This window comes from Budorcas taxicolor, chromosome 1, assembly GCF_023091745.1.
Source record: "Budorcas taxicolor isolate Tak-1 chromosome 1, Takin1.1, whole genome shotgun sequence".
NCBI lineage: Eukaryota > Metazoa > Chordata > Mammalia > Artiodactyla > Bovidae > Budorcas > Budorcas taxicolor.
Window position 1 is genome coordinate 121,545,609 of NC_068910.1, and position 27,954 is coordinate 121,573,562.

The 27,954-nt window shown below is 44.0% G+C and overlaps 1 protein-coding gene across 1 annotated transcript in view; it reads left to right on the forward strand.

The window, feature by feature from the left end:
• The window catches only part of C1H3orf52 (chromosome 1 C3orf52 homolog), a 39,750-nt gene extending 13,814 nt beyond the window's left edge, over positions 1 to 25,936 (forward strand). Inside the window, exons 3-6 of the mRNA XM_052645021.1 lie at positions 12,122 to 12,249; positions 18,579 to 18,649; positions 21,441 to 21,675; positions 25,922 to 25,936. Coding sequence (XP_052500981.1) covers positions 12,122 to 12,249; positions 18,579 to 18,649; positions 21,441 to 21,675; positions 25,922 to 25,936 — 449 coding nt within the window. The remainder of the gene's footprint in view (positions 1 to 12,121; positions 12,250 to 18,578; positions 18,650 to 21,440; positions 21,676 to 25,921) is intronic.
• The last annotated feature ends 2,018 nt before the right edge of the window (positions 25,937 to 27,954 follow it).

A 27,954-nucleotide genomic window follows, 5' to 3' on the forward strand; every position in this document is an offset into this window, starting at 1 on the left:
GGTCAGGGAACTAAGATCCCACCAAGTGTGTGGACAAAAAAGAAAACAAACAAAACCCCAAAGACTCAAGACCCAAGAGCTGTCTTCCATTCTCAGAGTCATTTGACTTCAAATCATGAAGAACAACCTGCAGAGGAAAGGATTCCATCTCCCTCCATGGTTTCTCAGGGGACATGAGAGTTTACAGGATCAGATTTAGGGAAGAACTTTTTCTTAACACCTGTGGTGCAAACTTTCTTTTTAATTTGGTCATAAAATTGTTTAAAAGTGTTGATGCTCCAAGAGATTTTCAAACTTTTACTTTTTTTAAATCAGGGAAATACTTTTACTTTACTTGGCACCTGAACTTTCAAGGGTTTGGGCCTGTGGGGAGAGTCTAGTGTGGGTGGTGGGGGGGTACGGTAGGTAAGAAGGAAGAAGGACAGGACTCCCTCTGGGCTTCCCAGCCTCACCCAGAGCAGCTCTGTGGGTGTGTCTGGGATGATAGTCTGCAGTAATCAGCCATTGTTCAATTGCCAGGCCCATTGATATGAATCAAATGTTGATAGAACCTCTCAGCACTCTGGAAGATGCTGCTGCCAGGGGAAAGGGCAGGTGGGAAAGTCGAAGGCTGTGCCTTCATTAGTGAATGTGGGAGGGGCGATATATGGGGAAGGGGGAAAGGAATCCAAACTTTTAGGTATAAAATAAGCTACAGGGATATATTGTACAACACGGGGAATGTAGCCGGTATTTTATAATGACTATGAATGGAATATAACCTTTAAAAATTGTGAATCACTATATTGTACACTTGATAGCTCAGTTGGTAAAGAATCCACCTGCAATGCAGGAGACCCTGGTTTGATTCCTGGGTCAGGAAGATCCCCTGGAGAAGGGAAAGGCTACCCACTCCAGTATTCTTGGGTTTTCCTTGTGGCTCAGCTGGTAAAGAATCTGCCTGCAATGCAGAAGACCCGGGTTCAATCCCTGGGTCAGGAAGATCCCCTGGAGAAGGGAAAGGCTACCCACTCCAGTATTCTGGCCTGGAGAATTCCATGGACTGTATAGTCCATGGGGTCGCAGAGTCGAACACGACTGAGCAACCTTCACTTTCACTTCACTTTCTTTTCATAACTTATATAATATTGTATGGCAACTATACTTCAATATATATAAAAAAGGAATGAGGATCCATTTGTTAAGAAGTGATGCTGTCTCTTCATTCGGAAGTGAAGCTTCTCAGGACCTTGTTTGCCATTCCCTTCCTCCCGCCTCCTGACTTTACTGTCTCAGGGCTCTTCAGTCCCCAGACTGAGGCTCAGAGATGAAGATGATAATAACCATGGAGCTGGAGTGCACAAAGAGGGGACATTAACTGTATCCCAGTGTGGAAGGGTATCCAATTCTAGGGAGGGGACAATAGGGTACCCAGAATGAGATGCCTGGGGGAGCTATATCTTGTCGCTGACATTGATAGGAATGGCTATGATGTGGTGATAATACAAGCAGACCGTCCTGTGGTCAGTTGCATTATTATTAATTCTGTGCAGACCTTGCACCCCTTCTTGCCTGCACCTGGGATGAGCTGTCCCCCCACTCTGCCCTTGGTATGCCACTGAAGTGATGGAAAGTTAGGATCACAGCTCAGCTTAAGGCATTGACCCTGGGCTGTGTGGAGCAGAGGCTAACACTCCTCCAGGCTCACGGAGACAATGAAACTTTATTATTATTATTTTTCTTTTTGAGACCTTCTTAAAGTGGACAATTTGGGGGTAGGGGCATAGCTCAGAGAATCCTTCTTGTTGAATCTAGAGGCCTAGTTTTGTCCCAGCGCTAAAAAAAAATACTGATGAATTCTCTTTCTCCCTAAGGAGTTATAAATTCCTTGTGAAGGGTAAAGGCGATGGGGGTGGGGTGGGGAGGGCAAGTTTTCCTCTCTGTCTCCCTCCCTTCCTCTCTCTAAGTCCCTTCCTGTCTGGATAATTTGAAGAATCAGTTAAGCATCCAAGGACTCTGCTTTCTTTACTAATCTGTCCCAACCAGGCAGAGGAAAGATCCTAGGAACACCTTTAACTAGTGAAACCCTTCCTTGGTTTGGGCAAAAATATTTTAAATGTTACAGAATGCAAACTGTGACAAGTACGTAGATGCTTAGAAATGTGATTGAAAGGTGACCATTAATAGTTTAGAAACCCTTATGTGATGTCTCCCAGCTCTCTTACCAGATCTTGGGAATAAGAACTGCATCTTACAACATCACACAGTCCTGGTAGATAAACAGGTCACACAGGTTGCTCCCTGGTATAGGGTGACTTTGGGAAAATCCTAGGCAAACAGCAGGGTCCTTGGGAGCAGGAACTTCACAGTCCAGAACCTTGAAATTTCTCTGCATTTCCCCCTGCTTCTCTTTCCCTCATGTATCATATGATTCTCTGCCTTCCTAAGACCAACCTCTTCACCTGTGCTCTACAAAGAATTCTCTCCAGCTTCTTCCGACCTGTGGCCTTCCAGATAATGCACAGCCTGTCTAAAAGCATCCTCCTGGGCCTCTTCAAATGTGCTCATAGTCTCTCCTTCAGAGCAGTCTTCCATCAGCATCTTGCCACTTCATTTACATAGTTTTCTCTCTTTTTTCACTGGCAAACTTCTAGAAAGAGAGATCTGTACTCCTAAACCACTGTATGCATTGGTCCCAAATTCTTTTCCTAAGGTCAACAGCAAGTGTCTGCTGATGAAGCCCAGGGTCTGTCTCCCTTCCCCTCTCTGCCCTGTTTACAGCTGCCAGCTCTCAGCTGTGTTGTACTCTTCTAGGCCTTCAGAACTCCCAGACTTTATTTCTGTTTTTGGCCTCTGTGTTGTAGTTGCAGGAGGCATATCTTCAGGTTTCTGACTTTTCTCATTCGTTCTTTCCCTTGAGAAGTTTGTTTAGTCCCAAGGCCGCGGCCATCCCCAGCTTGGAGATGACTCCAAGAAGTTCATGCACACGTTTTTCCTGAGTTTTAGTCATGCTCTTTGCTGGAGTTCTCTACCTGGAAATAACTATCTGCCGCGGCCAGCACAAGCAAGAGTTGCACCTGCACAGGGAGAGAACGGAGCGTCCCCGCTAAGAAAAATAAGAGATAGAGACAAAAGATGGGGTTGAGAGGATCAGACCACAAATGGCTGATGCCTTTCTTTATTAGGCTACAATATTTATAGGATAAAATACGTGACTTAAGACATGCACAGGATTATTTTTTAACCTCAGGATACAATCACCAGACCCTTACCATTGTGTACAGAGCACTATAAGATTATCTATCTTACATGTTGCAGAAACAAGACATCTTGGGGCTTTAAGGGCTATAAAAATTCTTGAGGGTGGTGGGACAGGGAGCTTAGGAACGTGCCTAAGGCTCTGCATACCTGCTGAGCAGCTCCCAAGACTTAACCCTTTACGGGCGGTCCCCCGCAGCTCCCCTCTCTTTATTATTTTTTTTAAAAGTTCCATAAGATGTCGGTGTTGCAACATGTTTTTATGTATCAGAATTTTTACATGTAAAAATTCTTTAACAATATTACGAATAAAACAAGGAGCCAAACAAATCACGGTAAGTACAACAGTCAAAACCACGCCCACAGCAATTATGCTTTGCCACAGTGAATGCAGGCTAGGGAAGTTAGAAAATAAATTTTGTAAAAAATTGTTGACAGTATCAGCTATATTTAAAGTAGCCTTAGGAGAATTTTCAATATTAAGGATTTCATTATGTAATTGCAATAGATCTAGAGAAACATTAGTATTAAACCAAATTTCTTGTAGATGTTTCTTCACCTTATCCCACGGAAAGTCAGATGCATTATAGGCCTTTTTAGTAACACAAATCCATTTATAATTAGCATGACATTGAATTTTCATATGAAAGTTAATGCTCTGAACTTGTTCCCCTAGAACTCTAACCACATCATATAAAGCTGATAATCTATCTTCTATTTTTTTATCTATATCTTCTTGTGTTCCCATTACTTTAGTAACGTTATATGACAAGGAATCTACAGTATGAGCAGCTTGAATGGATCGTGCTAGAGATACAGAAGCGGTAACAGCAGTTGCTATAAGGGTGATTAAAGATACTATACCCAGAACAATCAGGCTTACACTTCTTTTAGGGCGGCTAAGAGCCGTGTTAATGCGTTGTAGCAATTCTAAAGCAGTCTCGTCATACCAAGCTTCAGTTATTTTAACTGGTAACATTACAAAAGCAGGTTGTTTTACTATTATAACTTGTTCTCCTTTTTCAACACCTCTTATGCAATTGGTAAGTATGCAGTTAGAACAATTTAAATGATAAATATTCAATGACAATGTTATTTTTATATGGCCTTGTATCAACATGAATGGGTAAGGGACACAAGCTCGGGGATATAAATACCCCGTAACTCCTACATTACCATATTTACTCCCACTGATATTGGGTTGCAAATATAGACTATTACCATGACCAAAGGCAGCCAAAAGTTTTTACAGTTCTGTTTGATATACATTAGCAGTGTTTACAGAGAGAATGGGTGGATGCTGTCCTCGATTCTCAGGAAAATCAGGTTTTCCCCCAGGTGCCCAATCCCACAAAAAGGTGGTATTTGCATTGTTGATGTTGTACACCGACGCAACCCGGGCTCGACATAAAGTCCAAGGAGTGTCTATTTCTATGCGGATGCTTAGATGTTTGTCACAAAACGGAATGTCGAGAGGTCCAGTTCCGTCACGGTGCGATCTTTTTCCGGTTTTTTCATCAATGCCAGAAATAGTCACTCGAGGATAGGATATATCAGCTGACACCTGTATACAGTGAGGATGTTGTAATTGATAAGAAAAGCACATAGGATATTGCGTAGTAAGACCATAAAAGGAGATATTGGCTTGCTGAGGGGAAATATGAGTGTCTGATTTTTCTCCTAAAAGACTTGTGTCGTTGACATAGACAGGTACTATTTTTTTATCCCATCCTAATGATTGAATCATAGGCGGGTCAGGAATGTATGCCCAAAAAGCCGTAGCCTCTCCGTTTTGTATCCGCTGTAACAATAATAATAACATGATCAATATATTTGTAGGTGTCACTGGAGGTTTGTATACCTTGCTGCCGATTAACATCGGCTATACGAGCACACTGTTTAAAATATTCAGATTTTCACAATAAATAATCTCCCCCCGAAAGACAAGCTCTAGCTATTTGTTTCTAATCATTTGGGGTTAGATTTTGAGTACCCAGATTTTTTATCATAGCAACAGTGAATGGAGCGGTAGGACCGTATTGTGAGCAAGCAATCTTTAACTCTTTTAATTGTTTGAAAGGCAGCGCTTCATAGAAACGCTGGTTGTTATGTTCAAAGACAGGAAAAGCAAGAGAAAAATCGGAGACAACCTCACCAAGTCGTTGTGCTTGTCTTAATGCCTTTTGTAGCGGAGACACAATTTCAGATGGCGGAGGAGGAGGAGGCCCCGGAGGGGGATCGAGACCCGCAACAACAGAAGGAGCATAGGCAGGGGGAAGAAGTGGAGCAGAAGCGAATTTTAAATTGTTATTAGGAAACTTAATTCCTGAGTTCTGTAAAGCAACAGTGAGATTTTTTAAACATTCAACCAATTCATCTTTAGATGTTAACGCCCCCTTTTCTTGTGCTAAAAAACCCCAGTCTTCTTGATGGTATTTAGCAGCCCCTTTGTCTAATTCCACCTCATCTGTGGAGGAAAGTGAATCATCATTATCCGAAGGACGCGATAAGTTACAAAATGGAGGGTCACCTTCAATTCCCTCGGGAACAGCATACTTGGGCTCCGAATCAGGAACATGAAGAGGATTTTCTTCCTGTTTTAAAAAATTTTCTAAACGTTTTAATTCATCATTATCAAAGTCCAAGCAATCACGAATTAGTGTCCAAAAAGATAAAGTTTTTACAGGAACCTTTTTAGGGCCATGTAAAGTATAATGAGTCCGAATTTGTTCCCCTACCTTTTTCCACGTCTCTAAACTTACTGTGCCTTCTCTGGGGAACCAAGGGCAGACTTCTTCAATAAATGAAAGAAAATTGATTAATTTAGGTTTGGAAATAGTAATTCCCCGGTGTTTTAACATTACAGATAACATATGTGCAAACAATTGACGACTATGTGTCTGTCCCATATTTATACTCTCAACTATATACCTTACTACTCCTCCTTAATTTAAATCACTTGTATACTTATATACTCACTCTTTTCAGCTTAATAAGAGTAGTGGCGAGGAAAACTGTCGATCTGCCCCACGTTAGGCGCCACCTGCCGCGGCCAGCACAAGCAAGAGTTGCACCTGCACAGGGAGAGAACGGAGCGTCCCCGCTAAGAAAAATAAGAGATAGAGACAAAAGATGGGGTTGAGAGGATCAGACCACAAATGGCTGATGCCTTTCTTTATTAGGCTACAATATTTATAGGATAAAATACGTGACTTAAGACATGCACAGGATTATTTTTTAACCTCAGGATACAATCACCAGACCCTTACCATTGTGTACAGAGCACTATAAGATTATCTATCTTACATGTTGCAGAAACAAGACATCTTGGGGCTTTAAGGGCTATAAAAATTCTTGAGGGTGGCGGGACAGGGAGCTTAGGAACGTGCCTAAGGCTCTGCATATCTGCTGAGCAGCTCCCAAGACTTAACCCTTTACGGGCGGTCCCCCGCAACTATCACCGTCTTAATCATTATTCATCTGAAACTACTGTTTGTGGGAATCTCCTTCTTCACCCTTTATATTTTCATGGTGAATCATTAAGCTAGGTTTATATCATCCAATTGTGTAACTTTAGGCAAATTCTTCAATATTCTTGGCCTCAGTTTCCTTGTTTGTAAAACATAAGTGATTTCTGAATCTGTGTCTATAAATGTACCCTGACCCTCCTACTTAACTAGCTCAATTGACCTAAGCAAATTATGCCTTTTTTCTAAGAATGTCTTCATTTAAAAATGAAAACATGAATATTTAATTCCTAAGGTTGACTGGAGGATTACATGAGGTTAAAAACTACAAGTACATAGCAGGATGTCTGTGTATAATGCTTAATATAGCAGCTATTATTCTTTCTGTTACCCACGCTTGATTCTTTGGAACATTTTTGATTTCTTCTTCTCTCCTATAGCTAGATAATGACTAGGTCTTATCAATCATTCCTTGGTAGTGTCCTGATAGTAACTTTCAACATTGACTACCCACCTACTTCTAGGCTCCCTGCTGGATGTGGTGGTTCTTACCTTTACCATTCTTACTTTTACCATATTTCTGTTGAGCAAACTGCTTCAGAGATTTAAATGACTTAAGTCGCATGGCTTGTGACTGGCTGAGGTGGAATTCAAACTAAGTCTGGCTACCTTTACAGTCAGCTCTGTTTCCACCATCCTGGTCTTTCTCTTCCCTCTCCTCACTGCTGTCAATTGAAATCTTCCTTCCTCTTCTCACTGCTATCAACTGAAATCTGTCTTTCCTATTCTTGTGTCCAGTGGCCTCTTTACCTCCACTCTCCCCCAGTTCCATTTCATCCCATCTGTCACCAACAGATTTTTCCCTGTCTCCTTCCTGGGAGACATTTAACAACTTCCATTATCTCCTGAAGACATCTGGCATTTAAGGCTTCCCTCTCTGGGCTCATTTCTTATATTCCTGCCAAAGAGCTATTTTTGTGTATTTCCAATGTAATTTTGTATGTACTATGATTTTTAAAAGACATTTTCTCTACCTGGAAATACTGCCCAGATTAAATCTCAACAATGGACATGAACTTGGGCAAACTTTGGGAGATGGTGAGGGACAAAGAAGCCCGGCATGCTGCAGTCCACAGAGTCACAAAAAGTCGGACACGACTGGGCCACTGAACAACGAGAGCAATGTACTTTGTGTATGTACTATGATTTTTAAAAGACATTTTCTCTACCTGGAAACACTGCCCAGATTAAATCTCATTAATAACATAAAGATTCTGCTGACTGGGTGAGCCTGTTGTGGCTGCTGTTACTATTTTAATAAACACAGCTCTTTAGCTAGTTCTTGTACAGAGTCATTATTCAGAAAATGCAAGTTATTACGGTAGAGCTATTATTGGAGACCTCTTTTTGATCTCAGCATTTCTTAACAGAAGGCATCCAAATTGGAAAAGTAAAACTGTCGCTGTTTGCAGATGACATGATACTAAGAAAATCCTAAACACAATACCAGAAGACTACTAGAGCCCATTAATTAATTTGGTAAAGTTATTGATGCAAATTAATATGCAGAAGTCTGTTGCATTTCTATACACTGCCAATGAAAGATCAGAAAGAGAAATTAAGGACACAATCACATTTTCTTTCGTACCAAAAAGAATAAAATACCTTGGAGTAACAATGGCACCCTGCTCCAGTACTCTTGCCTGGAAAATCCCACGGACGGAGGAGCCTGGTAGGCTGCAGTCCATGGGGTTGCGAAGAGTCGGACACAACTGAGCGACTTCCCTTTCACTTTTCACTTTCATGCACTGGAGAAGGAAATGGCAACCCACTCCAGTGTTCTTGCCTGGAGAATCCCAGGGACGGGGGAGCCTGGTGGGCTGCCGTCTATGGGGTCGCACAGCGTCAGACACGACTGAAGTGACTTAGCAGTAGCAAACCTACCTAAGGAGGTGAAAGACCCTTACTCTGAAAACTACAAAATGCTGATGAAAGAAATCAAAGAACACACAAACAGATGGAAGGATGTACCGTGTTCTTGGATCAGAAGAATCAATATTGTCAAAGTGACCATACTGTCCAAAACAATCTACAGATTCACGGCAATCACTATCAAATTACCAATTACATTTTTCATAGAACTAGAACAAAAATTTTTTAAGTTTGTGTGGAAACAGGAAAGACCCTGAATAGTCAAAGCAACCTTGGGAAGGGAAAAAGGAACTGGAGGAATTAGGCTCCCTGTCTTCAAACTATACTTTGAAGCTATACTCATTAAAACAGTATTGTACTGGCACAAAAACAGAAATATAGATCAATGGAACAGGATAGAAAGCCAGAAATAAACCCATGCAATTATGGTCAATTAGCCTATGGCAAAGGAGGCAAGAGTATACAATGGTGAACTTGGCATTTCTTAGTGCCCTTGAGTTCAGCAGTTCTGTGACTCTTGTATCCATTCTCTGGCATCCCTATTCTTTTCTGAGGTAATGATATCTATTCTGGAAATGCACATGGTGAGTGTAGAGCTCAAAGATACCCAATGCAGCATTATTTATAACTTTGGAAAGCTGAAAACATTAAATTATTTTAGAACAATAATGTAGCCATTAAAATAATCTTTGCAAGGAATTTTGAACACATGGGAAATGCCTTTTGATATGTTAATAACAGCAACAAAAGAATCAACACAGATAAGCAATGAGGGCTGCTGCTGCTGCTAAGCCACTTCAGTCATGTCCGACTCTGTGCGACCCCATAGACGGCAGCCCACCAGGCTCCCCTGTCCCTGAGATTCTCCAGGCAAAAACACTGGATGGGTTGCCATTTCCTTCTCCAATGCATGAAAGTGAAAAGTGAAAGTGAAGTCGCTCAGTCGTGTCTGATCCTCAGCGACCCCATGGACTGCAGCCTTCCAGGCTCCTCTGTCCATGAGATTTTCCAGGCAAGAATCCTGGAATGGGGTGCCATTGCCTTCTCCAAAGCAATGAGGGCAGCAAACAATAAATAGCAATATACAAATTGCCTTTTCATTAAGACCTCAAATATATAAAATATGGGGGGAGACTTTTTGATTAAAGGATTATTAGTAGTTTTTTTTTGCTTTGCTGCAGTTTTCTATACTTTGCAAGTTTTCTGCTTTGAGGCCATAAGTCTTTTTTTTTTTGACTAGTGGTTTGTGGGATCCTAGTTCCCTGACCAGGGATTGAATGCAGGACCATAGCAGTGGAAGTGCCAAGTCTTAACCAGTGGATCACCAGGAAATTCCTGAGGGCATAACTTTTTATTCTCAGACAAAATAACATGATGACTTACAACAAATAATGATGCAGGGATAATTCCCTGTGTTGGGGTCCCCAGGATTATTCCCAGATTCATCGATTTGCTGATAAGACTCATGATATGCAGCATATATTGTAAAGGTGATTATGATTTATTATAGCTAAAGGATATGCAGATGGTGACTGTAGCCATAAAATTAAAAGATGCTTGCTCTTTTAGTTATGACCAACCTAGATAGCATATTGAAAAGCAGAGACATTACTTTGCTAACAAACGTCTGTCTAGTCAAGGCTATGGTTTTTCCTCTGGTCATGTATGCATGTGAGAGTTGGACTGTGAAGAAGGCTAAGCGCCGAAGAATTGATGCTTTTGAACTGTGGTGTTGGAGAAGACTCTTGAGAGTCCCTTGGACTGCAAGGAGATCCAACCTGTCCATTCTAAAGGAGATCAGCCCAGGGTGTTCTTTGGAAGGAATGATGCTGAAGCTGAAACTCCAGTACTTTGGCCACCTCATGTGAAGAGTTGACTCATTGGAAAAGACTCTGATGCTGGGAGGGATTGGGGGCAGGAAGAGAAGGGGATGACAGAGGATGAGATGGCCTGGATGGAATCACCGACTCGATGGACGTGAGTTTGAGTGAACTCCGGGAGTTGGTGATGGACAGGGAGGCCTGGCGTGCTGCGATTCATGGGGTTGCAAAGAGTCGGACACGACTGAGCAACTGAACTGAACTGAAAGGATATAAAGCAAAATATAAGGAAACCGGGGGCAAACTGCCAAGAATCCTCGCCCAGTGCAGTCACACAAAGTGTACTTAATTCCTCCAGCAATGAATTGTGACAACAACATGTGAAGTCTTGTCCACCAAGGAAGCTCATTAGAGATTCAGTTTAGATTAGGATTGGTCACATGGGCAGGCTTTGCCTGGCACCAACTAAAACCCCAGACTCCCAGAAGAAAAGGAGAGGCTCAGGAAACAAGCTATGCTGTTTCTGTGAACAGTTGAGGCACAGCTAGCCACTCTTACCAGAGAATGTGGGAATTCTCTGGGAATCCAAGTTCCAGATTCCAGTAAGGGGTCAACCTTGCACCGGCCTTGCCAAGGCTGGCAGCCTCTGACCTGCTCTGTTAACTCTTCTGCAACTTCCCTGATCCTTGTGGCTCACATTTCAGACTTCCCCAGGGAATAAGGAGCTGGACTCTCACTTGCATCATAAACCCAGAATCGATGCCACGGTGACCTTTGCAAAGTCCAGTAAAGAGACTGATAATGTTATGTTTGAGACATGGGATTACAGAGAAGTCCATGGCCCACAAACACCTGGTTCCTCCCACCCACGCTTTTCTCAGGGTTGGAGAGGTGGTCCCCAAGTGGTGCTGGCAGGGAGCCAGGGCAGCTTAATTGGTGCCAGTGTGCCAGCTTCAAGTTCCTGGCTGCCGACTTTGTGTGTTTTTCCTTTGGCTCTAACTACTTAAAAATCAGTTAGCTCACAGTCTTTGGAACGCAAGCAGCACAGAACTGTTGTCTTAAGGATGTAAGTCCCCTGGGCCCTGGGACTCTGAGTGCAGTTTGGGTTCCTTCTACAAACAGAGTGTGTCAACATTCCCCCCGTGAGACACCCTGGAGAGTGATGACTTCATGCTCACTAGCTCAAATTCTAACCCAGGAGCAGTTCTCGATGATGTCACGTCCTCAGCGTGGGTACACAACCACAGGGGATTCAGGGAAATTCCTTGCTCTGCTCCTGTCCCCCATCTCCGGTTGTTTGTTGACCGTCTCTAGCACCTGCCTTGACACCAGTGAAAGTAGCTAAGCTGCAACAGTCAGTTTGACAAAGAAATTCATGTTCTTCCCACCTCTTCCAGCTGCCCTTCACCCAGTCTGTTCAATGGAATCTGAGCTCCCTCTGGCATCAGATAAAGAAACAAAATTTTATTGTGATGAAGGCAAGCCCCTGTCTTTATTCAGCCTACCTGAGAAAAAGAAAGCATTTCTGCTCATACTTGCTTACTGTGACTAGGCTTGATGGTTACTCATTGTTCATTTATTTCTTAAGTATAGCAGTGAATGTTTGTTATTTTATGCATGTGCTTACTTTTACTTTTTATCCCACCCACCCCCCATTCTGTTTAGTAACTTATATCGATGAAGATGAAAATGAAATACTTGAATTGTCATCAAATGAAACATTCTCGGTCATGCTAAAGATTCCAGAGGAGTGTGTTTCTGAAGAGGAATTACCTGACATGGTGAAGAAGCGAGTAAGTTACCTTATGCATTGTTAGTGAGTTCTTAGCATTAGAGTGTGAATTCTTCTGGAGTAGCTGGGTTAGAGCTAGCCAGGAAGTAGCTTCAAGCTTGGATTCTTTGGATACTGGCAGAAACCAGTGCTTAGAAATAGATTTTCTGTAGTGCAGAGCCGGAAGGAGGAGCCCTGGCCTCCAGCTGAATGTGTCCTGGAGGACAGTGTTCTGTTTCTCACTCTGGTCTTAGGTTTGATTCAACCTGAAATTTTATTGAGTGTCTGTGAGGTGCTAGACAACATGCTTAGTGATGGGGGCTCAAAGTCCAAGTAGAGGAAGCAATTAAATAGTTATGAGCAGTGTGGTATGTTCCGTCACCGAGATATGTACAGTGTGATTTACAGCCACAGAGGAGGGATGGAGGCTTGGAGGGCCTCTTGGAGGAGGCAATACTCAGGATGAGTCTTGAAATGTGAAGTAGGGGTATTCCAGATTAGCGAGCAGAGAACACAAGGGTATCTGCCTGGCAGTGTGCTATGATCTCCACATACTGTGTAGCAGAAATGCAGAGGTGAGGCTGAATGGAAAGGAAGGGGTCAGATCATGAAGGTTTCTGGTTCTTTGGTGAGGTCCTCGAAGATTTTAATCTGCAGGCTGACATGGTCAGTTTCTCATTTTAGTCTTTCTGTGGTGATGGGAAAACATTGGAGGTGGAGTGCTTAGTTAGAAGGTATTGTAATAATCTGGGTGACAAGTGAGGGAGCCTTGAATTAGGGCAATGTCAGGGGAGATCAGGTGAGATTTCAGAGGCCTGTTGCCTCAACAGGACTTCATGGCTGGTAGGATGTGGGCTGAGGGAGAGCATGGCCCCAGACCTCCGGTTGGGTGACCACATGGGTGGATGGTGACATCATTCATGGAGCGGGGAATGCAGGAGGAGGAGCCTCTGTGTGTTACGGGGGCTCTGCAGTAAGACCACGAGGGTTGGTTGGAGCAGCCCTGGTTATCCTGTCAAAGACAGAGTGGTTCACAGTCAGACCCAGGAAAGTTTTTGAGAACAAAATCTAAGCGTGACTAGCCAGTTGTCTGTTACTCTTGTCCCTGTGGTAGATAGGTTGAATGGGATGAGTTCCCTTTATTTCCTGAAGGGCAAAGTCTTAACCAGTGGATGGCCAGGGAAGTCCCCTCTTTTTTTACTGTTTTGATTGAGGGATTTTGCATTGGCCGAGGAGAAACCGAGTAAGCCAGCATCCACAGGTGTCACTGTTTCAGACTGGCCTCTGTGTCAGAGGGAAATGGGTATCCGTCACTCACAAGCTGTCTCTCTGGTCATAGAAGCAGATGTGAGCAGATTCTCCTGGTGTTTTTCGTTCATCGTGGTATAATGGCTGAGGAACAGGGAACTGGTGGGTCTCTGGGGCAAGTTCACAGGCCTCTTTGAGTTGGTTCCTACTGTGATAAATGGAAATCACCTCACTTTCCCTGTATACCCACAGATGCATATAAAGAACTTTGTAAGGCATTTTTAAAAAGAATTATCTGATTTGCAGATGATAAACACAAGGTGCAGTGAGGTGAAGAAACTTCTGCTTTCTGGTTTCCCAACAAATGTTCAGGAGAAAAAAAATGGGGAACTTGGAGATATTACTATCTTATTGTCAGATCGAGAACCCTTTTCTTCCACTTAGGCCAGTTTCCAGGTTTGGAAAGTAAATGGGAATGGATATTGAAGCACTGCGCCCTCTCTTTTGCTTTATTGTCTTGCTTTTCTAAGCACAGTTTTCCTGGCTCTTCTCATATCTCACTGCCAGTTTCCTTCTATTTGGGTTGGGCTGATAACTCAGCTTAAGCTAGCCCGGTATCTACTCGGCATCATAGCTCAGCTTACCTGCTCGATGCCAGAGTCAGCAGTGGCCCCTCTGATAATGCAGGGGACGTATCCTCTTCCTCTGGAAAATTTTTTTTTTCTTTTTTTAACATTATCACTTAAAGAAAATTGAGATATAGTTGATACACACTCCAGTATATGTTTCAGGTATATGACATAGTGATTCACAATTTTTAAGGTCACATTCCACTTATAGTTGCTAACGAATGTTGGCTATATTCCAATATTGTGTTATATAATATATCCTTGTTGCCCATTTATTTTATATATGGTAGTTTGTACTGCTTAACCCCCTACCCGCATCTTGCCCCTCCCCCTTCTGGCTCTCCCCTGATAACCACTAGTTTGCTCACTGCATCTGTGAGTCTGTTTCTTTTTTGTTGTTGTTATATTTGCTCATTTCTTTTATTTTTTAGATTCCACGTGTAATTGATATCACACAGTATTTGTCATTCTCTGACTTACTTCACTTAGTCTAATACCCTGCAAGCCCATCCATGTTGCTGCAAATGGCAGAATCTCACTCTTCTCAATGGTTGAGTAGTTTTTCCATTGTCTACATGTACCACGTCTCTTTGTCCATTCATCTGTTGATGGACTCTGTGGTTGTGCCCATATCTTGGCTATAGTAAATAACTGTGTGTGTGTGTTCAGTTATGTTTGACTCTTTGTGACCCCATGGGCTGTAGCCCATCAGGCTCCTCTGTCCGTGGAATTTTCCAGGCAAGAATACTGGAGTGGGTTGTCATTTCCTTTTCTGGGAGATCTTCCCCTCTAGGGATTGAACCCCTGTCTCCTGAGTCTCCTGCATTGGCAGGCGGATTCTTAACTATTGGACCACCTGGAAAGCCCCATTGTAAATAATGGAAACTGGTTTCTGATGAGCCACTGTGCCTGCCTCTGGTGATCAGCTCACTGGGCTCAAAGCTCAGTTTGCATTCAGCCTCATTGGCACAGTTTGGGAAACACCAGAGCAAGGGGTGAGGAGCGCCTCTTTTCACTTTTTTGATCCCAAAGTAGTGTGGTTGACAGCTCCTAAATAGGTAAATATTTCCTAATCATAGTAGATGATGGTGCCACAAACAAAAATGTTAGAGTGGACACTGAAATTGATCTAGTATACCACTCCATCTCTTAACATGAAATTTTAAAACTTTTTCTGAGTATCAATGTGCAAAACACAGTGCTTAGGGCCCTAAGAATTAATGAAAGGAAGAATGAGAGGGAGGGAACAAAGAAGGAAGGACAGACATAACTTCTGACAAAAGAAGCTCAGTCTAAAAGGAAGAGAGGGATAAGCAGGTGGAGTTTGATGTATGATGCAGGGCACCCAAAGCTGGTGCTCTGTGACAACCTGGAGGGATAGGGTGGGGAGGGGGGTGGGTGGGGGCTTCAGGATAACCGGGACACATGTATACCTATGGCCAATTCATATTGATGTTTGGCAAAAACCATCACGATATTGTAAAGTAATTATCCTGCAATTAAAATAAAAAAATAAAAGGAAGAGAGGGATATTGTTGTTGTTATTTTCAGCGCTTGAGAAAAAAATGCCCTCTCCAGCATCCTCCTCCTCCTCCCTGTTCTGAGCAGTCCTGGGACTGCTCCAACCTCCGGGTTTTCTAAATGACTGTTGGCTTGTTGGCAGCTTTCTCTGGGGCTCAAAAACTCTAAGATGGCCCAGTCATTTTCCCTGCAGAGTTCTTAACACTTTATGCTACTTTCGTCCTTGTTCAGGAGATGCTTTCCCTCCTTGCTCCATCTCCACTGGGTTGCGTGGTAAAACATGGGGACGCTGGGCTTAGTGTCTGTAACACCTAGGACTAGATTCCTTACTAGCAGAGTGACCTAGGGCATGTTTTGTAACCTCCCTGAATGCCTAGATTTTTTTTTTTTTTAATCAGCACAAAGGGAACAGAGAGCAGAGATAGCAGTGCCTCTTCTGTCAGTTTCTTATGCAGAGGACGGCCGTAGTGACAGGGTTAGAGGAAGTGCCCGAAACCCCTCTGCTCTACCTTGGAAAAATTGGATTGTCACCAGTGAGTGTAGTGGGAGCAAGCAACGGATGCAGCCTCCTTGAGATTCTGCTGAGGGCTGGTGGGAGACGATGGGCAGGTTTTCCTTGGGGGTAGTTCTGCTGTTTGCTGCGGAATAAAGCAGTGAGGCGACAAGCCTTGATGGGTGCCGCTGGGCACACGGAGCTCAGCACAGAGGAACCATGGGGGTGAAATTTCCAGGACGATGTTAAGGCTGAGGCTTCAGGCCAGCAGGAGTGGATCTAGCTGCAGGCTTGCTTCCAGCCTCAGAGCTGGATTCATGCTGGGGGTATACCCAGATCCCAGCACTGTCCTCCTGCCTGCTAAGAACAAGGCATTTAAACTTCAAACTAGAAATTTAAAGAGATGCAATGTAAATACATTCAGCCACGAGTTCTGGGGTACTATAGGTTAGGATTTACATCTCTGAAACATGATGGAAAGACTAATCAAAGAGTGGAGAAGATATCTGTGACATAAAACCAACAGCTAGTATCCAGAGTGTAAATCAGTTTGGGTAAGAAAAGTGTAACCCAAGAGAAAGAACACCAACAGACAAAAGTGAACAAAAAGGAACAAAGGAGAGAAATCCCACAGAGGTAAGGATTTTCATGAAAGACATCCTTCCATCTTTTCATGAGAAGACACTCAACCTCACTAGAATGCAATGTGACAGTGTGAAACACAATGAAAACTCATCAGATTGGCAAAAATTGAAAAGTCTGGTAACCTTAAATGTTGGCAAGGCTGTGGGCAAGAGAGCACTTGTGCATTGCTGGGAGGCAGCGAAATGGAGTGCAATTCAGAAAGAGTTAAGGTGGAGATGTGCTAACTCTTAGACCCAAGTCCACCTCTTGGTATATGGCCCAGGGAATCTCATACCTGTATGAGAAGAGAGGCTTAGGGATGTTCAAGCAGATCACCTCAGCACAGTCGTGGCAGGAGACAGTTGGAAGCAGAGCACACGGCCACCAGGAGGGGAAGGGAGGGGGCGGAGCTGTCATTTCACGGAATCTCTGCAGAGTTAGGAGTCAGACTGAATGACCTCCGTCTACGTTGTGTTGTTGTTGTTTAGTTGCTCAGTTGTGTTCAACTCTTTGCCACCCCACGAACTGCAGCACGCCAGGCTTCCCTGTCTTTCGCTATCTCCCGGAGCTTGCTCAAACTCATGTCCATTGGGTCGGCGATGCCATCCAACCATCTCGTCCTGTGTCATCCCCTTCTCCTCCTGCCTTCAATCTTTCCCAGCATCAGGGTCTTTTCTTTTTTCAGTGAGTTGGCTCTTCAAATCAGGTGGCCAAAGTACTGGAGCTTCAGCTTCAGCATCAGTCCTGTCAGTGGATATTCAGGGTTGATTTTCTTTAGGAATGACTGGTTTGATCTCCTTGCTCTCCAAGGGACCATTGTGGGTAAACTGCAAATGTGATTTTGAGTGAAAAAAAATCATATCAGAGAAGGTGTAGAATATGGTATGTTTTATTTGAATAAAAACACACATTGAATTTATATATATATTTCCAAAAAGATCAAGTCTTTGGGGCTTCCCTGGCAGTTCAGTGGTTAAGACTCTACACGTCCAGTGCAGGGGGCCTGGGTTCTATTTCTGGTTGGAAAACTAAGATACAGAATGCTGTGTGGAGCAGCCAAAAAAAAAAATCATGTATAGTTATGATCACACAAGAGAGTGTTACATTCATAAAAACATGCACGGAAAAGATACATGACAGCTTCAGGACAGTGGTTAGTAGTGGGCAGGGAGAGAGGACAGCGGAATCGTGTGTGAGAATAGCTTTAGCTGTGCTGTGTTTCTTCAGGTAAAGGGCTCAGCGACATATGGTAAAATGTGAAGGCATGAAACTTGGGTAGTGGGAACACAGGTGTCCTTATTTTTTATGGTTGCAACACTTGGTGGCTAAAATAAGAACTTTGTGTCTTTGCAATTGTACCACTCATTTGGTTGCATTATCCAGAAACCGCATGGCTGTGTCTCCTTGGAGTGAAGTTCCAGGGAAAGGAGAGAAGAGGCCTACCTTTGTCTGCTGATATGCAGGCCCCTGAGTCGCCTGTTCTCAATCTTCCCAGCCCCTTAGAGATTCTCTCCTTCCCGTGGTGCTTGGGTCTGTGTGAGCTCAGGCTGTTGACCAGTCAGACCGCAAGTCGCAGTGCAGTGTGTAAGAGATGCTGAAAATCCCAGCCTGATCACTTGGTCCTTACAAATGAGGTCCCTTTAAATGACTGCCAACTTGAATGTAGGTTGGTGTGGGGCCCACCCCTTCCTGTTTCTTCACCCAGAGCCTCTTGGTAAGTTCATTCCTCCCTAGGGTGGAATTTCCATCACCGAGGAATAGTTTTGCTTTGTCAGGTGATATGCAGTATGATCTGGCTGTGAGGTGTGGTTGTTAACTTGTCCCTGTTTGTTTTAGGTGACACACGTGTACAGTGACTCACCAGCTCTGAACCGCTATTTCATTTCAGTTGAAGTCATGGACATCAGGTAAGAATGTAGAGTATTACAGTCTCTCTCTGGAGGTTGACAGTCATCATGAGTTACCCAACAGGAATTCCCTAACCCCAAAGCACAAAGTTCAGTTCAGTTCAGTTCAGTCGCTCAGTCATGTCTGACTCTTTCCGACCCCATGAACCACAGCACGCCAGGCCTCCCTGTCCATTGCCAACTCCTGGAGTCCACCCAAACCCATGTCCACTGAGTCAGTGATGCCATCCAACCATCTCATCCTCTGTCGTCCCCTTCTCCTCCTGCCTTCAATCCCTCCCAGCATCAGGGTCTGTTCAAATGAGTCAGCTCTTCTCATGAGGTGGCCAAAGTATTGGAGTTTCAGCTTCAACATCAGTCCTTCCAGTGAACAGCCAGGACTGATCTTTAGGATGAACTGGTTGGGTCCCCTTGCAGTCCAAGGGACTCTCAAGAGTCTTCTCCAACACCACAGTTCAAAAGCATCAATTCTTCGGGGCTCAGCTTTCTTTATAGTCCAACTCTCACATCCATACATGACCACTGTAAAAACCATAGCCTTGACTAGATGGACCTTTGTTGGCAAAGTAATGTCTCTGCTTTTGAATACGCTGTCTAGGTTGGTCATAACTTTCCTTCCAAGGAGTAAGCGTCTTTTAATTTCATGGCTGCAATCACCATCTGCAGTGATTTTGGAGCCCAGGAAAATAAAGTCAGCCACTGTGTCCACTGTTTCTCCATCTATTTGCCATGAAGTGATGGGACCAGATGCCATGATCTTCGTTTTCTGAATGTTGAGCTTTAAGCCAACTTTTTCACTCTCCTCTTTCACCTTCATCAAGAGGCTCTTTAGTTCCTCTTCACTTTCTGCCATAAGGGTGGTGTCATCTGCATATCTGAGGTTATTGATATTTCTCCCGGCAATCTTGATTCCAGCCTGTGCTTCCTCCAGCCCAGCATTTCTCATGATGTACTCTGCATATAAGTTAAATAAACAGGGTGACAATACACAGCCTTGACGTACTCCTTTTCCTATTTGGAACATGGACCACAGCCTTGTCTAACTCATTGAAGCTATGAGCCATGCCGGGTAGGGCCACCCAAGATGGATGGGTCATGGTAGAGAGTTCTGACAAAACGTGGTCTGCTGGAGAAAGGAATGGCAAACCATTTCAGTATTCTTGCCTTGAGAACTCCATGAACAGCATGAAAAGGCAAAAAGGTAGGACACTGAAAGATGAATTCCCCAGGTCAGTAGGTGCCCAATATGCCATGGGAGATCAATGGAGAAATAACTCCAGAAAGAATGAAGAGACGGAGCCAAAGCAAAAACAACACCCAGTTGTGAATGTGACTTGTGATGGAAGTAAAGTCTGATGCTGTAAAGAGCAATATTGCATAGGAACCTGGAATGTTAGGTCCATAACTCAAAGCAAATTGGAAGTGATCAAACAGGAGATGGCAAGAGTGAACATGGACATTTTAGGAATCAGTGAACTAAAATGGACTGGAATGGGTGAATATAACTCAGATGACCATTATATCTACTACTGTGGGCAAGAATCCCTTAGAAGAAGTGGAGTAGCCATCATAGTCAACAAGAGTCCAAAGTTCAGTACTTGGACGTGATCTCAAAAACGACAGAATGATCTCCGTTCGTTTGGGCTATGTGATCTCTGGCCACAAGAGGGAGCTCTTTGCCAGTTGTTGGCAGGGACAATGTTCTGAGTCATTACTGGAACTGGCTTGACTGCCTGGAAAATCCCATGGACGGAGGAGCCTGGTAGGCTGCAATCCATGGGGTCGCACAGAGTCAGACACGACTGAGTGACTTCACTTTCACTTTTCACTTTCATGCATTGGAGAAGGAAATGGCAACCCACTCCAGTGTTCTTGCCTGGAGAATCCCAGGGTCGGGGGAGCCTGGTGGGCTGCCATCTATGGGGTCGCATAGAGTCAGACACGACTGAAGAGACTCAGCAGCAGCAACTGGCTTGACTGCAAAACTTACCCTTGGCTGAGAGTCTCAGATGTGACCACTCTTAATTTTATTGCTACCTCTTAAACTAGGCCTTTAAAAAAATATCTGGCCTTCTTGAACCAAAGGATAATTGTGAGAATTCTAAATGGGGAGGTAACATTTAACAAGCTGTGTAGACCATTGATTAGCTGAGGATAGCCATATGATTATTTTTCTTTTAGAAGTAGGAGAATATGTTATAGAAAGAGAAAAACTCCCTTTCCTAGGTCCCTTTCCTAGGTCCCTTTACTGAGAGTTGCAAAACCGTGGGAAGTAGAAAAAGGACAGAAACAGTTTCTCACTTTGGGGACAAACCAGGGAGGTAAGATATGCTGCTGGTACCCAGGGCCATCTGGGGAGTTTAGGATTGTGTATCCTGCCAATGGCAGGGAGCTTTGGGCCCTACTTGGGCCATTCTATAGGTTAAGTGATGAACTGGTTAAACTGGATAGCTTTGACAAGCACCTGTGGGAGAAAGGAGACCAGGGAGACAAGGGCTGCCTTGGCCTGCCTCTGGGCAAAGCGTGGTGTTAGGCAGCTCTTGGAGCCTCTCCTGCATGGCCTCTCACAGTGGGCTTCTCGGGGTTGGGTTTTAGGTGAAAGGAGGAGGTTTGGATAACTGCAGTTTTGTGTGATGGGTGCTTTGACGAGGAATCTTCTCGGGTAGTACACTCTTTGCTTTTTTATACTGGGAGAGCATGTAGAACTCAAAAGATGTTTTTGCTAAAATCAATTTCCTGAGTTGCAGTGTGATTCTGTTGATATGTTTATTGTCTCTGGTTTGCCTTTCAGGGGTGAAAACGCCACAATAATCTTCCGCCTGCACTTCAGGGTTCCTCCTGAAGATGCCAGTTTTATGAAGTATGTGATGAGTGAGGAGTTCGTGCTGGGAGTTTTGCAGCAGAATTTCCATGATCAGAACATAGCTGGTTGTGAGACTCTGGGGCTTGATCCAGGATCCCTCTGCTTCTACGATAAGCCGAGCACGTCTGGAAGGCAGAGCTGTGATGGTAAATGGGAGAGCCAGGTGGGGCCGAGAACTTGCTTTGATTTCTGAGCAGGCGATCTTCCATGTCCGTGGAGGTCACCCAGTCCCTACCCTTTGTGAGCAGATAGAGAAACTGGAAAAAAAAGCCAGGGAAGCAAACTATAAAAATGAGGGTTGCTATGTTTTCCTCGCTGTGGTGCACCCACATTCAAAGTTCTGAATCCCACGTCACAATATCATTAAACACCTTCATGGTCTCCATGGTCTCACCGGAGAAGCAAGTACTGAAGAATTTGAAGTAAATGGTATATTAAATTGTTGAAAGATGGTTCAATCTGGAGAATATCTTTTTCCGTTGAAGGCCACTAGTCTAAGATATTAACAGAGGGACATAAAAAGGCAAGTTCGTCTCTTTCTTAGAAGATTATAAGCAAAATGTGCATCGATGTTTAAAACTAAGAATGGAATGAGGAACTGGACGTTATTTAATAAGCACAGATGATACCCCACTTGTCAGAATCTGAGCACGCTGTACAAAACCTATCAGGAAAGAAGGTGGAGTTGAGATTACCGCTAGCTTCCGAGACCTCCTCCCTGTGGTCTGTACTGTCGGCCTCAGTTTCCGTTCTCGTGCTCCACTCCTGATTGCTCACTTGGATGGGTTTTGGATCTTGTTTAGTCCACAATGCTAACAGTTTTGGATGGTTCCTTATCCACAATCCATCAGAAACACTCTGTACATCAGCAGTGGTAAATACTAGTTGAATGAATGAAAAAGGCAGTCACGAAGGAGATGTGGTGAGCAGCAGGCATGGGGCCAGCTGCCAAGGGTCAGAAGAATGGAACAGATTATAGAGCACACACATCCCCACGCGGTGTGAGAAGAGGTGTTTACTGTGATGACACTTGATTCTTGGGGACGAGAGGTGGAAGTGGACGAACCTTGGCCTGGGAGGGCAGAGAATTATATAAAGCAGTTCTTAAAGCATTCTTTTCCCCAAATGAATAAAAGGAATGACATTCAGAGGGCCAACTTTTAGCTCACTGGGAAAGTCACATAGTGAATGGTTTCCTCACTGAGCATCTGAATAGATGGAGTGTGTCTGTGGGCCAGACCAGTAACATATTGTGTGGAGTGAAAAGGTTCTGCCTCCTCCACAGGAATTCTAAAAAGAAAGAAGGGAGAGAAGAAGGGAGGAAGAAAGGATCCTTCAGCCCCGTCCTGTGTACAGCGGAAAGAGAGAAGAGGCCCTCCGGCCTGCTGTGTGGTGACTGGCCTTGACTCTCTGAGCCTCCTCTCTGAAACTGTGGTCCCCAGCTCTTTCCAAATGGAGATGAGGGATTAGGAGGAGGGTGAGAAAGAGCTGAGGAGGATTATGAAGCTGGGAAGTCCACACAGAGTATGACAAACAGCAGGTTGCTTGTGAGGCCTGACAGACCTGGAGCTGAGCCTCAGACTCTGCGTGGCCCCCAGGATGCAGCCGTGAGCAACAGCGTTTCTGCTTCTCTGGAGACCGCACTCTTTCTCTAGGGCATTTCTCCTGGGCAGGAGGGGTCTCCATGACCCCTCACCCTCTTTGCAGAACCTCGACATTGATATTTTCAGGAGTGTGAGTATCAGTTTCCTGTCAAATGGAAGGGAATACAGTGACCATTTGGAAAGCAAGAAAGGACGAAGGGAGTCTAGAGGGCAGGGAGGCAGAGGGAAGGGCAACTCCGGGCACAGTCCAGAGGGAGGGCGGAGAGGGGTGGCAGGAACCAGAGAGGCCCCCAGGAGGGACCAGCAAGGCCTGGGGGTTCTGAGGCCGGCTCTCATGTTCCCAGGCACCGTGCACTTGGCAGGGTAGCCCCTTCTGTGATGAGCTAGGCAGCTGGGTTCCCACAAAGATTATATTCTAATTCTTCAAAGAGCAAAGCTTCTTTTTTTTTTTGGCCATTAAAAAAAATTATTGGAGTATAGTCAGTTTACAATGTTGTGCTAATTTCTGCTGTATAGCAAAGTGATTTAGTTGTACCTATATCTGTCTGTCTATCAAAGAGTCGGACATGACTGAGCGACTGAGCACAGCACACATCTATCTATTTATATGCATATATTCTTTTTCAGATTCTTTTCCATTGCGGTTTATCATAGGACATTGAATAGAGTTCCCTGTGTTATATGGTCAGACCTTGTTCTTTATCCATTCTATATATTATAGTTTGTGTCCACTAACCCCAAACTCCTGATCCATCACTCCACCACTCTTTCTCCCCCTTGGCAGCCACAAGTCTGTTCTACAAAGGGCAGTGGTTTTTAAAACTGCTTGGTTCAAATGCCCCTTAGAGGATTTGGAGACAGCCATGTAATTTCTCCCTGGAAAAAATCCACACACTCTTCCCCCTGGACAGAATTTTATAATTTCAGGGATTCCAAGGGTTCCCTGGAGCCAGTCTGCAGTTCTTTGGAATTTCCAACGTGTGTGCTAGGGAACCTGAACCTTAAATTAGCTTGTAATTTGGATCCCTAGGGATTGTTTGTGTATTTCTCATTCTGTAATTGGGGACTATGACTGGTTGACCTAACTGCAGGCATTTTGATGCCTTCTACAAAGAAAAACTTCCTTTAACATTATAGTCATAAGGGAAATTTTAAATTTATATTTTCTCGCAGTGTTAATTGAGATATAATTAACAAATAAGACAGTGTAAGTTTAAGGGTTACAGAATAGTGACTCAACCCATATATTGTGAAATGATTGCCATAATAAGTGTAGTTAACATCCATCACCATCACCTTGTAAGTTACAAAACTATTTTTCCCCTTGTGAGAACTAGTTCCCAGGACTGATTTATCTTATAACAGGAAGTTTGTGTTTTTTGACCACTCATTCAATTCCTCCTCCTTCACACCTTGCCTGTGGCAGCCACCAATCTGATCTCTTTTTTTTTTTTGTTTGGAGATTCTGCATGTAAATGAGATCTTGGAATATTTGTCTTTCTCTCTCTGACTTGTTTCACTTAGCATAATGTCCTCAAGGTTAAGGGAATTTTTTTTGGTGATAGATTGCTCCCTCCCCATACCCCTGTTCCTTGAGCTTCTTCATCTAGCGGAGGGTAGGGTCCCGAGATAAGGAGGGGAAGTCTGTTTTACAATGTAAAACAGCTGTATGACTTATTTTGAACCTTGTGAGTTATTCTGGACGTGGGGTAGTTATTTTGTACTGTTTTCTGACCTGTGAAGGAGTCGACCAATAGACTGAGTAAGGAACAAAAGCAAAAACTGATCAGTGTGAGAGAGAAGAGGAGAAAGTTCCAGGCAATGAGAACGATGAATCTTGTTTGTACAAATTTGGGGTAAACTATGGGCTGCTGGCACCCACTCCAGTCTTCTTGCCTGGAGAATCCCAGGGATGGGGGAGCCTGGTGGGCTGCCGTCTATGGGGTCGCACAGAGTCAGACATGACTGAAGCGACTTAGCAGCAGCAGCAGCATGGGCTGCTGGCAGAGAGGCCAGTGTGTGCATTCTGCCCTTGAAAGGATCACCTGGGGTGTCAAGGGCAGCCATTGAGGTTGTTCACAGATTCCCCAGGAAGCGCAGAGTTTATCCAAAGAACATTGCTTCTCAATCAGTGCAATGTTGTCCCCCATGGGTATTTGGCAAGATCTGGAGACAATTGTCACAATTGGGAGTGTACGTGGGATCCTAGCATCTAATGCCAGAGGCCCGGGATTCTTTAAACCTCTGACAAAGCCCAGGACAGATTCTGACAGCAAAGGAAGATCCAGCCTCAAACATCAACCACCAGAACCCCACTGTGGAGTATGTGGGCTCCCTGTGTCTTGTCCTCAGTCATTGCCCAAGTGCCTCGGCCTTAGGCCAGCTCTGCACCATTTCCCTCATTAGAATTTCTCTCTGTATATTGTGCTTATATTAAAAAAAATGAAAATTTAAAAATATTTTTATGATTAGACTGTGGGAAAAAGACTGACTGTTAAAATGTCCTCTGCATTCAAAAGGCCTCATTCAAATGGTATTTATCATGAATTATGCCAAAGTAAATAAGCAAACAGTGTGTTATTTCCTTTTGAAAGGAATTCAGGAGTTGTGAACCTGTGTGTGTGTGTGTGTGTGTGTGTGTGTATGTTACCTGGAGAGTAAACCTCCTCTGTTAAGAGTTTACAAATATTCCAGTTTTACATTGGAGTTCATAATCAAACCCAGTGAAATAAAATAAAAACATAAATGTTTAAAATAATTATTCCTTTTTTTTAATGGTGACTCGTGTTTGTATTTCCTTTTCAGAATGATGAAGGTTGATCTATGTCTGACAGTAGCTCTCTGCTGAACTTTGGGATGCGGAGAGTTCATTCCACTTTACAGAAGAGATCCTGAGAATTAACATAGAAGGACTCAGAATGACTAGAGGTGTGGAGGCGGTCCTTTTTCTCCAGCTTCTGCACAGTTACAGAGTCTGCTTCAGTGTTTAACAAAACAGTACTCCAGCTCTGCCCCAGCTGGGTCCGGATAGGGTGGCGTGATGGGGCGGCTGGCAGACCTGCAAGGAGAGGTCCCTCCACCCACAATGGACACTTTGTTTTTAGGGCCAAGGGTTCTTCCAGGCAGGATCCCGCCAGCCTGGGCAGGAGGAGAGAGAACAGGGAGAGGCCAAGCGAGGGAGGGTTCAGCCAGTCGCTCCCCTCCCTCTCAACCCTACATTTGATCTACCCCCAGACAAGGCTGTGAGGAAAAGGCATGCACTTTGTCAAAGGTAATTAGCATTGTTCATGTCCACTTCCAAGACACGCTGACTTGTCACATCTCAGGAAACCAGCCTTGGCACGTCACCCAATGTTACTGCATTATGTAGCACTACAGAAATGAGATGTGTGTTTCTTCATTATTTCCCTGCATAATTACTGTGACTCCTGAACACCTCTTTTGGAGACACGGGTCCCTGTGAACTTTGAACACACTACTCTTCATTTTGGATAGTTTGTCCATTTATATTTTCATCAGCTTCCATCAGACAGTCATTAAGACTGCTTACCATCTGCTAGAGGTAGTTCATGTTGACTTTTTATTATCTGGGGTCACTAGCCTTCCTGTAGGACTCAGTGTCTTCAAGCACTGATTGTGTATCTTATTCAAGATGGTTGTGAAATAGGAAGAACCACTCTCAGAATTAAACTGCTGGAAGTTTAATGCCAGATCCTTTGGCAGGTGAGGGTTGGGGGGAACAAGAGGGACTGTGTTGGTCACATACAGACATAAAATTACCTGTCAAGAGGGAACAGAGTGTCTTGTTAGGAAAACGACGTTGCTGGAAAATTTCCAGGCAAGTTCTGTGGTCATGTAATGAGAGGTTCACAGCCTCAGGATCTCAGTTGGCCCCGGTGGATGATGTCAGGGAAGGGCAGCTGTGTATGGGGATGTGTCAGAGTGTGCATCTCAGGCTAGATTTGTCGAGCTCTTTATGACCCAGGACTCTGGATAATGTGAAAGTGCTTTGTTATTTAACTGGAAGATATGTTTATTGTAACTCGGTGTCTCATTTTTGAGCATAGTTCCTCAAACTAGTGAAACAGGTGAATTTCCCTTCTTCCTCTTTGTATTTTATATGTCAAACCTAAACTTCCATGTTTGTACTTTTAAGAAAATAATGAAGAACTTCTTCGGAGAGGATTTAAAATATTGACAATAAATTATTTTTGCTTCCATTTTGCTGTATTAATGTTTGCTCTGTAGGTATTGACTCTTCAGGGCTTGGGTTTGGACTGGCGTGTCCTTGCAGTAATTGATGTTGGAAGCAACCTTTTCATGAGGGCAGCTTCCCCTTCTGAGTGAATAAGATTGAACCTGCCTGGGCTGGGTCCTCTCCCTGTTCCTGTTGCAGAGGGGCTGTCTCTTTTCTCCACTTCCCTTGAGGCCCTGTGGGCATGACCAGGTGTCTGAAGAGCCTGGGACTGGAAGGAAGGGCTGGTTCCTGTCTGGAGGCAGGACTGGGTTTGGTTCTGATCTTCCCTTCTCTGTTGGAAACCACCAAGATACAAGCACCTTGCCTCAGGTTTTGACCACTTGAAAGTCATAGAGAGGATTTTCTGTTGGTTTGACCCTTCTGCCCAAATGGTGTGGAAAGAAATGAACTTTGTGATTAGAGCATTTTGAGGTGTTTGGGGGGAAATGGTATTTATACTGTTATGCTATAGGAGATGAATTGATTGGCTACCACACATCTTCATATCACATGGTGCATAAGAAGGTTTCAACAAATATCAGCGGTATACCGGCATTTTTTTTGGCTGCGAGGCTTGTGAGATCCTAGTTCCCTGACCAGG